Here is a 15,325-nt window from a genome sequence, read left to right on the forward strand (position 1 = left end):
TAAGCATTCGTACTATTCTTTTGGCATTAGCTTCAACCAAAGTATTATTCCACTCCTTATGAAATTAGCTTGTGCTAACCATTCTTACTTTCCTTTTGTCTTTAGCTTCGAGCTAAGTCTTATTCGTCATCTTTTGGAATTAGCTTTTGCTAAGCTTTCTTATTTTCCTTTTGGCATTAGCTTCGAGCTATGCATTAATCCTCTTCTTATGGACTTAGCTTGTGCTAAGCATTCTTACTACCCTTTTGGCATTTGCTTTTAGCTAAGCATTCCTACCTTCTTTTTGGCATTAGCTTATAACTAAGTATTATATTTCTCCTTATAGTATTACCTTGTGCTATGCGTTCTTACTTTCCATTTGGGCATTAGCTTGGAGCTAAGAATTATTTCTTTTCTTTTCGAATTAACTTTTTTTTATTATTATTTTTATATTTATTTATTTATATATATTGATTTATTTTTATTTTTTATTATTATGTTTATATTTAGTTAATTTTTTTTTTCAAATGGAATTGGCATGTGCTAAGCGTTCATACTTTCCGTTTCGCATTAGCTTCGAGCTAAGCATTGTTCCACTCATTATGGAATTTGCATGTGCTATGCATTCTTACTTTCCTTTTGGCATGTGCTTTCAGCTAAGCATTATTCCTTTCTTTATGGATTTGGCTTGTGCTAAGCATTCTTACTCTCCTTTTGGCTTTAGCTTTGAGCTAATTATTCTTACTTTCCTTTTGGCATTACCATATAGCTAAGTATTATTCCGCTCCTTATCGGATTAGCGAGCTAAGCATTATTCCTCTCCTTATGGAATTTGCTTGTGCTATACATTCTTACTTTCGTTTTGGCAGTAGCTTCGAGCTAAGTATTATTCCTTTCCTTATGGAATTTACTTGTGCTAAGCATTCTTACTTTCCTTTTGGCATTAGCTTCGAGATAAGTATTCTTACTTTCCTTTTGGCATTAGCTTCGAGCAGAGCATTATTCCGCTCCTTTTGGCATTAGCTTCGAGTTAAGCATTCTTCCTCTCCTTAACGAATAAGGTTGTGTTAAGCATTCTTACTTTCCTTTTGTCATTAGCTTCGAGCTAAGCATTATTCCTCTTCTTATGGAATTAGCTTGTGCTAAGCCTTCTTACTTTCCTTTTGACATTAGCTTCGAGCTAAGCATTATCCCTCTTCTTATGGAATTAGCTTGTGCTAAGCATTCTTACTATCTTTTTGACATTACTTTTAGCTAAGCATTCCTACTTCCTTTTTGGCATTAGCTTATAGCTAAGTATTATCCCGCTCCTTATTAGTTAACTTGTGCTATGCATTTCTACTTTCCTTTTGGGCATTAGCTTTGAGCTAACCGTTTTCCTCTCCTTCTGAAATTAGCATATGCTAAGCATTCTTTCTTCGTTTTGGCATTAGCTTCGAGCTAAGGATTTATCCTCTTCTTATGGAATTAGTTCTTTTTATTTATTTATTTATTTATTTTTTCTTATGGAATTAGCTTGTGCAAAGCATTCTTACATTCGTTTTGGCATTAGCTTCGAGCTAAGCATTATTCCTCTTCTTATGGAATTAGCTTGTTCTAAGCATTCTTATTTTCGTTTTGCCATTAGCTTCGAGCTAAGCATTATTCCTATTCTTATGGAATTAGCTTTTTTTATTATTTATTTATTTATTCATTTATTTATTAATATATATTTATTTATTTTTATTTTTTATTATTAATTGTTTTTTTCTTTCTTATGGAATTAGCGTGTGCTAACCATTCTTACGTTCTGTTTGGTATTAGCTTCGAGTTAAGCATTATTCCTCTCCATATGGAATTTGGTTGGACTATACATTCTTACTTTCCTTTTGGCATAAGCTTCGAGCTTAGCATTCTTCGTCTCCTTATGGAATTTGCTTTTGCTAAGCCTTCTTACTTTTCTATTGGCATTAGCTTCGAGCTAAGCATTATACCTATCTTATGGAATTTGCTTATGCTAAGCCTTGTTACTTTCCTTTTGGCGTTAGCTTCGAACTAAGCATTCTTACTTTCCGTTTGGCATGAGCTTCGAGCTAAGCAAAGATTCCTCTTCTTATGGAATTTGCTTCAACCTAAGCGTTCATACTTTCCTTTTGGTATTAGCTTCGAGCTAAGCATTATTCCTCGTCTTATGGAATTAGCATGTGCTAATCATTCTTACTTTCCTTTTCGCATTAGCTTCGAGCTAAGCATTCTTACTTTCCTTTGGGCGTTAGCTTCGAGCTAAGCATTATTTCGCTCCGTATAGAATTAGCTTGTGCTATGCATTCTTACTTTCATTTTGGGCATTAGCTTCGAGCTAAGCCTTATTCATCTCCTTATGGAATTTGCTTGTGCTAAGCACTCTTTTTTTCGTTTTAGAATTAGCTTTGAGCTAAGCATTATTATTATCCTTATGGAATTTGCGTGTGCAATTCATTGTTACTTTCGTTTTGGCATTAGCTTCGAGCTAAGCATTATTTATCTTCTTATGGAATTTGCTTGTGCTATGCATTCTTACTTACGTTTTTGCATTAGCTTCGAGCTAAGCATTATTCTTCATATTATGGACTTAGCTTGTGCTAAGCATTCTTACTTTTCTTTAGGCATTAGTTTTTAGCTAAGCATTCCTACTTTCCTTTTGGCATTAGCTTAAGGTTAAGTATTATTCCGCTCTTTCTGGAATTACCTTGTGCAATGCATTCTTACTTTACTTTTGGGCATTAGCTTCGAGGTAAGCATTATTCCTCTCCTTACTGAATTAGCTAGTGCTAAGCATTTTTACTTTCATTTTGCCATTAGCTTTGTGCTAATCATTATTCCTATTCATATGGAATTAGCATTTTTTTTATTATTTATTTATGTATTTATTTATTTATTTTGTTATTTATTTATTTTTATATATTTGTGTTTTTTTATTTTTTATTATTATTTTTGTTTTCATTTTTATTTTTTTCTTTCTTATGGATTAGCATGTGCTAAGCATTCTTACTTTTCGTTTGGCATTAGCTTCGAGCAAAGCATTATTCCTCCCTTATAGAATTTGGTTGTGCTATACATTCTTTCTTTCCTTTTGGCATTAGCTTCGAACTACGCATTATTCCTCTCCTTGTGGAATTTACTTGTGCTAAGAATTTTTACTTTCCTTTTGGCATTAGTTTCGAGCTAAGCATTATTTCAGTCCGTATGGAATTTGCTTTTGCAAGTCATTCTTACTTTCCTTTTGGCATTAGCTTTTAGGTAAGCATTCGTACTATTCTTTTGGCATTAGCTTCAACCAAAGTATTATTCCACTCCTTATGAAATTAGCTTGTGCTAACCATTCTTACTTTCCTTTTGTCTTTAGCTTCGAGCCAAGTGTTATTCGTCATCTTTTGGAATTAGCTTTTGCTAAGCTTTCTTATTTTCCTTTTGGCATTAGCTTCGAGCTATGCATTAATCCTCTTCTTATGGACTTAGCTTGTGCTAAGCATTCTTACTACCCTTTTGGCATTTGCTTTTAGCTAAGCATTCCTACCTTCTTTTTGGCATTAGCTTATAACTAAGTATTATATTTCTCCTTATAGTATTACCTTGTGCTATGCGTTCTTACTTTCCATTTGGGCATTAGCTTGGAGCTAAGAATTATTTCTTTTCTTTTCGAATTAACTTTTTTTTATTATTATTTTTATATTTATTTATTTATATATATTTATTTATTTTTATTTTTTATTATTATGTTTATATTTAGTTAATTTTTTTTTTTCAAATGGAATTGGCATGTGCTAAGCGTTCATACTTTCCGTTTCGCATTAGCTTCAAGCTAAGCATTGTTCCACTCATTATGGAATTTGCATGTGCTATGCAATCTTACTTTCCTTTTGGCATTTACTTTCAGCTAAGCATTCTTACTCTCCTTTTGGCTTTAGGTTTGAGCTAATTATTCTTACTTTCCTTTTGGCATTAGCATATAGCTAAGCATTATTCCGCTCCTTATCAGATTAGCGAGCTAAGCATTATTCCTCTCCTTATGGAATTTATTTGTGCTATACATTCTTACTTTCGTTTTGGCATTAGGTTCGAGCTAAGCATTATTCCTTTCCATATGGAATTCTCTTGTGCTAAGCATTCTTACTTTCCTTTTGGCATTAGCTTCGAGCTAAGTATTCTTACGTTCCTTTTGGCTTTAGCTTCGAGCAGAGCATTATTCCGCTCCTTATGGATTTAGTTTGTGCTATGCCTTCTTACTTTCCTTTTGGGCATTAGCTTCAAGCTAAGCATTAGTCCTCTCCTTATTGAATTAGCTTGTGCTAAGAAATGTTACTTTCGTATTGGCATTAGATTCGAGCTAAGAATTATTCCTATACTTATGTAAATAGATTTTTTCTTTATTTTTTTTCTTATTCTTATTTCTTTTTTCTTATGGAATTAGCGTGTACTAATCATTCTTACTTTCCGTTTGGTATTAGCTTCGAGCTAAGCATTATTCCTCTCCTTATGGAATTTTGCTTGTGCTATGCATTCTTACATTCGATTTGGCATTAGCTTCGAGCTATGCATTATTCCTCTCTTAATGCCATTATTTTGTGCTAAATATTCTTACTTTCCTTTTGTCATTAGCTTCGAGCTAAGCATTATTCTTCTTCTTATGGACTTTGCTTGTGCTAAGCATTGTTACTTTCCTTTTGGCATTAGCTTTGAGCTAAGCATTAGTCATCTCCTTATGGAATTAGCTTGTGCTAAGCATTCTTGCTTTCATTTTGGCAGTATCTTTTTTAGCTAAGCATTCCTACTTTTCTTTTGGAATTAGCTTAAAGCTAAGTATTATTCCGCTCCTTATGGAATTACCTTGTGCTATGCATTCTTACATTCCTTTTGGGCATTAGCTTTTAGATATGCATTACTTCTCTCCTTATGGAATTAGCTTGTGCTAAGCATTCTTTCTTTCGTTTTGGCATTAGCTTCGAGATAAGCATTACTCCTATTCTCATGAAATTAGCTCTTTTATTTATGTATTTATTTATTTATTTTTATATATTTATTTATTTTTATTTGTTTTCATATGTAATTAGAGTGTTGTAACACCCCGCATTTTTGGTAAACTATTATTATTTTATTTTACCACCTCTATATGCAAGTTTATGAAATTAGAATTTAGAATAATTTCTGCATGATTAGTAATTACGTGTAATTAGATGATTATGTGAAATATATGATTATGTGAATTATGTGATTATGTGAAATATATGATTATGTGAATTATGAGATTACGTGAATTATGTGCTTAGGAAATATTTTGAGATATTATGTCGAAATAAATTATTTTTCATGAACTAGGATTTTTGCATATGAATTTAAGTGAGCATTTTATCATATTTAGGCATGCACAAAATTTTAGAAAATAAATTTTTCTCATGGATTTTGGGATTATTAATTAGTGGAGAAAATTAGAAAATCCTCCCCTCATTTTTTTCCAAATTTTCGGACATCAATACATACACACACATGATTTAAAAATTACATGATAATAAGGAATAGACATGCATTAGTGTGGTTGTATTTTGAGCATAGAAAGAAATACCCAAGCCTAGTCCCCCTACTCACTAGCTAGACTTCCTTTTTCACTCCCACACTCAACTTTAAGCAAGACCAAAGGTCACTCTTCTTCTTCCTCTCCCCTTCATTTCTCGGCAGCCACAAAACCGCCACCATAGCCACCACCTTCTCAAGCTTGAATCACCCAAGAACCACCACCACACCTATTTCGAAAAATTGCAAAATCACTCCCACAAAAAGATGTATTTTCCTTTCTTCTCCAGTGGCTTTGAACCCTCCAAAAACTCTATCAATACCTCCAATGTCCAAGATCAAAATGCACTCTCAAACTCCACTCTTAAATACTTGATTTATATGTCTTGCATAAAAAACACAACTCACACACTAACCCTAGCCGCTCCCTCTCTCTCGGCCGTCCCCCCCCCCCCCCCCCCCCCCCCCCCCCCCCCCGCGTGGCCAACACCGCCGCTGTCGGCGTCCACTCGCCGGAATTGGCCTCCCTTGGCCGATTAATTCGTGGTAGTTCTTTTCCTTGTTTACTCTTTCGTTTTATTCTAACTACTGTCTGTCTAGTGCCACGTTTTAGTAGAGCGAAGTATACGACGAGGTGAAATCCGAGTGGAGGAAGATCGAAGAATCGAATAATCGAGGAGCAGCCCCGAGCCGACGACACACGCGCCTTCACGCGCCGCCGGAAGACAGCGCGTGAGCCACACGCGCCGCCGTAGCTCACACTGCCGTTGCTGCCGCTTCGCCGTTGCTGCCCCGGATGCATGGATTGGTTTCCGTGGCAATCTAGCTTCGTTTAGTGCGTCTACCTCACGCTTCCAGAGGTAAAGTTTCGAATCCATTGTCGTTCGATTCGGTTTTATTTAAATTAAATATGCATGTTCGTTTAGTAAGCATATTGTATGATTTTATGTGACTACATGAAATTGATTATTTACTGCGAGCATGATTATTCAATTTAACGCGAGCATGTTAGTTGATTTAGTTTCGATTAAATAATTCGCATGTATGTTGTTTTTAAGTTCGCTGGAAGCGCAAAGGTACGCAATTAATTGTTTTCCATTATCGGGCATGTGTTTAAGTGTTTTAAATTCGTTTAATTCGCATAAAATTTTTGTTTTCCGCTGCGTACACGTGTCTGATTCCCAACAATAGAATGCCAAGGTGTTTTTATCATAAATATGAAAAATTGATTATTTATTACAAGAATAAATGGAAAGACCACAGCCACAAGTTGGCTTGTTGGTCACCTACTCTAACATCAAGTATACCGGTAACTCGGTGTACCCCATCATAGATTGAACCATGTCCATCAAAGTTCGATTACGATGCTCGGACACTCCATTCTATTAAGAAGTTCTGGGCGGATGGAGATAATCCCGTTATCTTTAAGATAGTTTCAAGAATTCGGTGCTCAAGTATTCTCCACCGCGATCGGATCGCGGTTTCTTAATACTTAGCCCTAATTGGTTTTCAACTTCTTGTCTAAATTCTTTGAATATTTCAAAGTCTTCGGACTTGTGCTTCATTAAGTACAAGTAACCATACCTAGAGTAATCATCGGTAAAGGTTATGAAGAAGTTGAAACCATCCTTGGCACTAGCATTTAGTGGCCCACAAATATCCATATGGATCAAATCCAATAGACCATTGACACGCTCCATTTGCCGTTTGTAAGGCAACTTTGCCGTTTTTCCTTTAAGACATGATTCACAAGTTTCCAGTGAGTTTATATCCGTTTAACTGAACAATCTCTCACGAGCCAACTTGTTCATCCGTCTTAAAGAAACATGACCTAGTCTAGCATGCCAAAGTTGTGCTGGGTTTAAACTATCAACCTTACGTTTTATTGTTGAGTTTAAGTTAGTTGGAATTTCATTTAGGTCTAGTTGATATAGATTGTTTGTAAGTTCTTCTTGAGTAATAACAGTGTTACCCTTATAAATAACGCAAATCGAATTTTTGAAATAAAAAGAGTAACCTTTCTTATCCAAAATGGGAATAGAAATGAAGTTTTTAATCAAAGACGGAACGAATAAACGATTATCTAAAACTAAACTATAATTTAAACTTGTATCTAAGATAACTCTTACAATGGCCTCTGCAGCAACTCTTGCTCCATTCGCATTCTCAAAAAAACATCTCCATGCTTGAGTTTCCTACTTCTTGTCATTAGTTGCATATCATTACAAAGATGCGAGCCACAACCGGTATCTAATACCCATGAAGTAGTATTGACGGATAAGTTAACTTCTATGTTAAACATACCTTTTTCAGAACGCTTCTGATCAAGGTACACCTTGCAGTTTCAGCGCCAATAGCCTTGTTTTCCACAATGGAAACAAGCATCACCTTCTTGCTTGCCTTCATTTGCTTTAGGTTCACTTGACTCTGCCTTGCTCTTCTTTTTGCTTGGTTGGGAACTATTTCCCTTTCTCTTCTGAAACTTGGAACCATTCCTAGTTGAAGAAGAGGACCCCACTAGCAAAACAGGCATGTCCCTTTTTATGGTTGATTCATTAGAATTTAACATGCTAACCATCTCTTCCAAGTTTGTTCATGTTAAAGTTGACTATGAACGATTCATAGGAGCTAGGAAGTGAGAGGAGTAAAATTTCTGCCGTCAACTCTATGGGAAGTACAACATCGATATTCGCTAGCTTCTCAATAAGCGATATCATCTTAAGCGCATGCTCTTGGACCGAGGTCCCTTCGCGCATATTAAGAGACATCAACTCTTTAGTAGCTAAAAATCTCACTTCCCTAACATTCTTACCATAAGTTGTATCAAGGTGGACATTTATTCCTCCTCTTCCAGTGGCGAAAGTCTCATACTTTCTCACTAGCTCTGGCGACATGGCTGCTATCATATAGCACCTGGCCGTGAGGTCATCTTGCTTCCACTTCTCATAAGTGGCAACTTCCTCTTCGGTTGAATCATCAAAACGTTCATTTGGAGGGATATCATCAAGCAGATACGTACGCCCTTCGAGCGTAAGTACTATCCTAAGATTGCAAAGCCAATCTATGTATTTGTTGCCATTAAGTTTTGAGTCAAGAATAGACGCTAGTCGATTATTAGACATGACTACTGAGAAGATTAAAGTAGATAGGTATTAGAGATTGTTCGAATTAATGAATACAATAAAAAATTGGACTATATTATTTTTTATTGTTCCCCCACTAATTTTATCGAGTCCTACTTCCCCCTAGTGAACAAACGAGAAATCTAATTTCTTTAATGGGCTTTAGGTCCTACTAACGATAATGCAGTCCCAGTTGAACTACCCAACCACATTAACTTAGAAGGTAGATCAAATGAATCACATCTATATGTGACCCTAAAGATAGTTTACCTCACATTTGACAATGTCCCCAATGATATGACGAACATCATAGTCGTTATGTGTCAAGTCTAACCTACCAATGTGAGATGTTATTGGGTCGTTTCTCACCAAGTCCCAGTTGAACTAGCAAACTCAATGAGACCACCCTTTAACCTAATCTCCATCTTACGATGTCAACTAATTTATATCTTGCCCCATTAATAGCACTGTCCGCTAACACGGTTTGCCGCACTACAGTGAGGGGCTTCACATAAATTAATTGTTGGTAGAAGGAAAGAAGATAGAACGACAAACCAGTTCTTCTTTATAGCTTGATATAGTTCTCGGGGAACGAGAACGAGGGGATTTAGACAATAGTTATTGTGTCTCATTAGAATTCGTGTTTTAGATAGTTTGGGATTCCTTCAACTATGTTCTCTAAGGCATTCGATCTAAGTGCGATTAGGGAACATATTATCTAAGTTTGCTACTTAATTAATTCTATACATCACATGCATAAATAATTAAAGCGATTAATGCAAACAATAATTAAGCCCTTCTCAATCATAAATCGAGCAAATAAGATCGAGGCCTAAATTTTTTTATGTCATGTAATTTATTTATAACACATTATAATAAATCACATAATCATGAGTAATAATTAATTAACATATTAATCCATTAAACATGCATAAAAAAATATATTGGTAATTTTCAATTAATCATTAATTGAGCATAGTTGAATTTTAAATTTCGTAAATTAAAGTTCAATTAGGAAACTTTGACGAATTTGGAAAATATTAATAAATAAATATTTTATTCTTTTGAAAATAATTTCCAAACAAATAAAATTTAAATAAGAAAGTATTTCATTCTTTTGAAAAATATTTTCCAAACAAATAAAACTACGTTGAATTCACATTCAACTGTATATGTATACATATATATGTTCGTATGCATGGCCGAAAGCCATGCATGAATTTAAAAGAAAAATTTGTGTTAAGCCCGTACGTAAGGCTTTTGAAATCAGAGAATTATCTTTTTCTTTTTCCTTTTTTTTTTATTTAAAACAATTTTACAGAATTCTAATTCAATAAAATTGCTACTTTCCAATTCAATTACAAAAATCTCAGATTGGCTTCTTGATTTTTCGTCAAGACTCCTACTTACAATCAACATTAATCGAAACAAAACCAATCAATTTAATTCGCATACATTCATTCTATTCGAATTTAAACACATAAACATATCAATGTCTCTAATACCACTGTCGGGGATCTACATGTGAATTCTATGAACAATAAAATCATCAATCGAATTCTATGAACAAAAAATTCATCAATTAGGCATAATCTATTAGCATGCTTTTAATCATGTGTTTAAATAAATTCAAATAAAACATGCGAAACAAGTAATCATATAATCAAATAAATTAATCGTATTAATTAACGAGTTTCGATTACATACCCGTTAAACGTAAGCTCCTTAGAACACTGTCTTTGTGGTCACACCGAAGTCCTAAGTTGAGCAAATCCACGCCAATCTTCCTGTCAACCTTCTTCGCTGGAATCGGATTTCACCTTGAAGAGATTAATCTACCAATAGCTCGCACGAGAAAACTATTGGGCAAATATAGGTGAAACGTGTTTGACACAAAATCAGGCTTTATGTTAAAAGTAATTTGGAAGAAGAGAAAAGAGAAGAAGCACGTGAGAGAGAGGAGTGGACGTGAATTTTGTGGGTGTAGAAAAGTTGTCTTGTTGTCATGTCCTTTTCTCTACCCCACCACCTCTATATGTAGGGATTTATAAATCCTAGTCCAAGTATAATTCTAATTCACAATTAGAATTAAATACCCCAATCCTTATCTAGGAATGAGAGACCCATATACTTAAGAATTTTAGAACGCTTTCTTAGATTCTTAATATCTCTCAAATGGTTACTCTAACAATTATATTTTCGTGACGATCATAATTTTTTCGTCAATTCAAGTACCATATTGCATATCTTATATTTCGATTTTCGAAAACCTCTATTTCAGTGGTACCTGTTAAATTAGGAAATTCCAATTTAGAAAGTTCACTTGGTCAAAGTTCCCTTGTCTGTATCCGATACAGCTTCGTTGAAAGTTCTAGAATCACATCCTTGGTCAACTTCATCAACGAGGAATAACCTATCGGGCGCTCTCCGAACTCTTTCGGATCTACGCAGCAACGGTTCAGGAGGTATATTAGTGGTTTGTTGAATTGGTTCATTATCTGATTGTTGTGCTTGAACTTCAGATTGTAGTTCTCGAACTTCTTCGAGATCAACTACACTGCCCTTTCTATCCGATAGAAATTCCTTTTCAAGGAACACGGCATTTCTCGAGACGAACACCTTTGCCTCAGAAACATAGTAGAATTCGTATCCCATGGAATCATCGGGATACCCCACAAAATAGCATAAGTCGGATTTTCTATCCAACTTATCTCCCACTAACAGCTTCACGTAAGCGGGACAACCCCATATCCTAATATGTTTAAACGTGGGTTTCCTGGAGTGCCAAAGTTCATAAGGCGTGGAGTTAACTGCTTTGGTATTAACCCTATTCAGCAAATATACGGCAGTTAAGAGTGCATGACCCCACAGGTATGCCGGTAGCTTGGTGAACCCCATCATAGATCGAACCATGTCTAACAGTGTTCGATTCCGACGTTCGGAAACTCCATTAAGTTGAGGAGTTCCAGGAGGAGTCCATTGAGACAGAATCCCATTCTCTTTAAGATAGTCTATAAACTCAGTATTTAAGTATTCGCCACCACGATCGGATCGTAGTTTCTTAATACGTCTACCGAGTTGGTTTTCTACTTGGTGTCTAAAATCTTTGAATTTTTCAAAAGTTTCAGACTTATACTTCATTAAGTACACGAAACATACCTAGAATAATCGTCGGTAAAATTAACGAAGTAGTTAAAACCACCCCTAGCACTAACGCTTAGTGGACCACACACGTCTGAATGGATCAAATCCAAGAGACCCTCGGCTCGTTCCATCTTCCCTTTGAAGGGAGTTTTGGCCATTTTTCCTTTAAGGCAGGATACACAAGTTTGAAGTGATTTCACGTCCTCCAAGGAGAACAATCCTTCACTTACAAACTCGTTCATCCTTCTCAAGGAAATATAACCCAGTCGAGCGTGCCAAAGTTGTGCGGGGTTAAGACTTATATCTTTTCGTTTTGCTGATATAACGTTAATTGGTATTTCACTTGGATTTAGTTCATATAAGTTGTTTATAAGTTGTCCCTTACAAATCATATTTTGATCCTTTTGTATAATGCAAATCGAATTTCCAAAAACAAAAGTAAAAAGTAAAACCTTCATTATCCAAAACAGGAATAGAAATAAGGTTTCGAATAAGTCACGGAACAAATAAACAATTGTTCAAAACAATGGAAAAACTAGAATCCAAAACAGAAAGATAAATCGTCCCAATGGCTTCAGCAGCAACCCTTGCTCCGTTGCCCATTCTTAGGTAGGTCTCACCCACATTAAGCCTCCTACTTCTTGTCATGAGCTGCAAATCATTACAAAGATGTGAGCCACAACCAGTATCCAATACCCAAGAAGAAGATTTAACGGACAAATTAACTTCAACTAAATACGTACCCTTTTAAGAACGTTTCTGATCGAGGTAAGCCTTGCAGTTGCGTTGCCAATGGCCCTTCTTTCCACAATGATGGCAAGCATCATCAACTTGCTGGGTGACCTTGTCATTCTTCACTCCGCTCGACTCGCCCTTCTCAAATTTCTTGCTCGGACCGAAACTCCTTTCTTTCCTTTTCTTCTGGAAAGAACCTTTCTTCGCAGAAGGAGCAACTAGGAGAGCGGATTTCTCCTTCTTGATCGTGGACTCATAGCTAACCAACATGTTCCACAACTCATCCAATGGTGGATCGAGCTTGTTCATGTTGAAGTTCACTATGAACGATTCATAAGAACTAGGAAGGGACAGTAGGATCAAATCCACCGAGAGCTCGGCCGGGAGGGTGACATCAAGGCTCACCAACTTCTCAAGGAGAGTGATCATTTTGAGACCGTGCTCGTGGACCGAAGCCCCTTCACGCAGCCTCATGGTGATCAACTCCTTGGTAGCTGAGTACCTCGATGCCCTAGTATTCTCACTGTACATGCTTTCAAGATGATGCTTGATATCATAAGCATGCACGTGAGACTCATACTTCCTCGCGAGCTCTGCCACCATGGATGCTAGCATGTAGCACCTCGCATGGAGGTCGTCCTTCTTCCATGCCTCGAAAGTGGCAGTCTCGTCAGCAGTAGCAGCCGCAGGAGAGCAGCGGGGGACGTTCATTGAGCACATAGAGATGCTCCTCGACTTGGAGCACAAGTTTCAGATTGCGAAGCCAATCGAAATAGTTTGGACCGGTGAGTTTGTTTTGGTCGAGGATAGAGGAAAGGGGATGTTTGGACATTGTTGCTGAGAAAATTTTAAGAAGACAATAATTAGAGTTTATTTCGTAATAATCGTTACAATTAAAATTTTGGACTTTTATGTTTTAATTGTTCTCCCACTAATTTTATCGAATTCCACCACCCTCTAGCAGACAATCGAGAAAACTTATTTTTCTTTAATGGGCTTTAGGTCCAATAGCGCTAATGTAACCCGTAGTTAATCTATCCCGATAACATAAGCCTAAAGGTAGAGTACTATCAATCACATCACTATGTGACCCTAAAGTTTATTTTACCTCACACTTGATAATGACCTAAGTTAATCTAGCGAATATCAAAGTCTTCGTGTGTCAAGTCTAGCCTACCAATATGAGATGTCATAGATCCAACTATATCAAACTAATGCAATCCCTAGTTAATCTAGCCGACCACATTAATCCAATAGAATTTTATCTATGACCGTATCTCCATCTAATGTCAATTAAATTACAGCTTATCCCACAATAGCACTCCCCGCTAACACGGCTTACTGCACTATTATGAGAGGCTACACATAATTTAATTGTTGGTAGAAGGAAAGAAAAATTCAACAATTTGGTTTTTCTTTATAGCTTGATAATTATTCTTGATTAAGAATGAGGGATTTTATTTATTAAATCTTATTAGCTCATCGGAAGTATTAGGTTATGATCGTCTGTGATTCCTACAACTATGTTCTCTAGGTATGTGGAAATGCATATTGATCCTAAGAGAGACATACGATCATCATCGTACTTAATTACAATCATTCATCTCATGAATTAATTAATTAATACGATTAATTGCAAATATAATTAACGGACTCCCTTCATTCATAAATCAATCAAATAAGAATGAAGTCCATTAATAATTATTTGCCATTTGATTTGTGTTCCATTAATTAAACTAATTTAACGATTAAATTAGATAATTAATCCAACACTATTCTTTGAATTCAAATTAAATTAATGGATCAATTATCTAATTGGGTTTAATTGATAAATAATTTCAAAAATTAAAAATCAATTAATTTTAATATTAATATCAGAAAATCGATAATTTTTTTTTTTTGTGTGTGCTGACCGGACCGGTCAGACCGGTCCGACCGGACCGGTTCGGTCAGCTGAAAACCGACAAAAATCAGCAGAAAAAAAATCCGAGTTTTAAAATTAAAAATTTTATATTTTCTGAAATATTCAAAATATTTAATTAATATTAAACCACCCAATTTGATAACACCAAAAATTCAACAATTCAACAAATCGAAGCATGCTTTCGAAAGCGATAAACACGTTGACAAATAAACGATTAACCCGTGGCTCAGATACCACTGTTGGGGATCGTGCATGTATAAGCAGCGGAATTAAAAAAATTTAGATTGAACTAGTTTCGATTACATGCATAAACTAATCACATAGTCAACGTACCTTAACGCTTCCGCCATACACATGGTAATTATCGATTTTTATCAAAACATGTAAAACCGATAAATATAAAACATGCTTGTTCACACAATTTCATAAATCATGATAACAATTAATTCACAACATCAACATGCTCGCAAGTAAATCATAAATCCAAATTTATAATATATTACGAGAGATTTTGATTTACCTCTTGAAGCGTGGGATTTCGACGAATCGAAATCTAGAACCGAACACGTACAAGCTGCGAATTACCAATCCTCGGGGCAGAAACTCACGGCTGGAGCAAGCTGGTCCAGCAGATGGCAGACGGCGGCGCGTGGCAGACACGGTGGCGGCGCGTGCAACTCACGCGAAAGGCGCGTGCTGCGTAACGGCGGCGCGTGCGACTTCGGCGGCGGGGCAGCGGTCTTCCTCTCCTCCAATCAGGTTTCACCTCGTATATTTTGACCCAATCAAACTACACCACTAGATGTAAACGAGTTAGATAAACAACAAAGAATAAACGAAGGAGAAGAGAGGAGAAAATCGGTGACAAGAAGCGGCGATCGGCGGCGGCGCGGCG

At 36.1% G+C, this 15,325-nt stretch overlaps 1 protein-coding gene across 1 annotated transcript; it reads right to left on the reverse strand.

Moving 5' to 3' along the window:
- Positions 1-12,518: 12,518 nt before the first annotated feature.
- LOC148766923 (uncharacterized) lies at positions 12,519-12,935 on the reverse strand. The gene has a single exon (XM_088825674.1). It carries the CDS (start codon positions 12,933-12,935, stop codon positions 12,519-12,521), a length of 417 nt encoding a protein of 138 aa, XP_088681800.1.
- Positions 12,936-15,325: the final 2,390 nt, after the last annotated feature.

The sequence above is a fragment of the Erythranthe guttata genome, chromosome 11, assembly GCF_056151865.1.
Source record: "Erythranthe guttata isolate IM_541 chromosome 11, IM_541, whole genome shotgun sequence".
Lineage (NCBI taxonomy): Eukaryota > Viridiplantae > Streptophyta > Magnoliopsida > Lamiales > Phrymaceae > Erythranthe > Erythranthe guttata.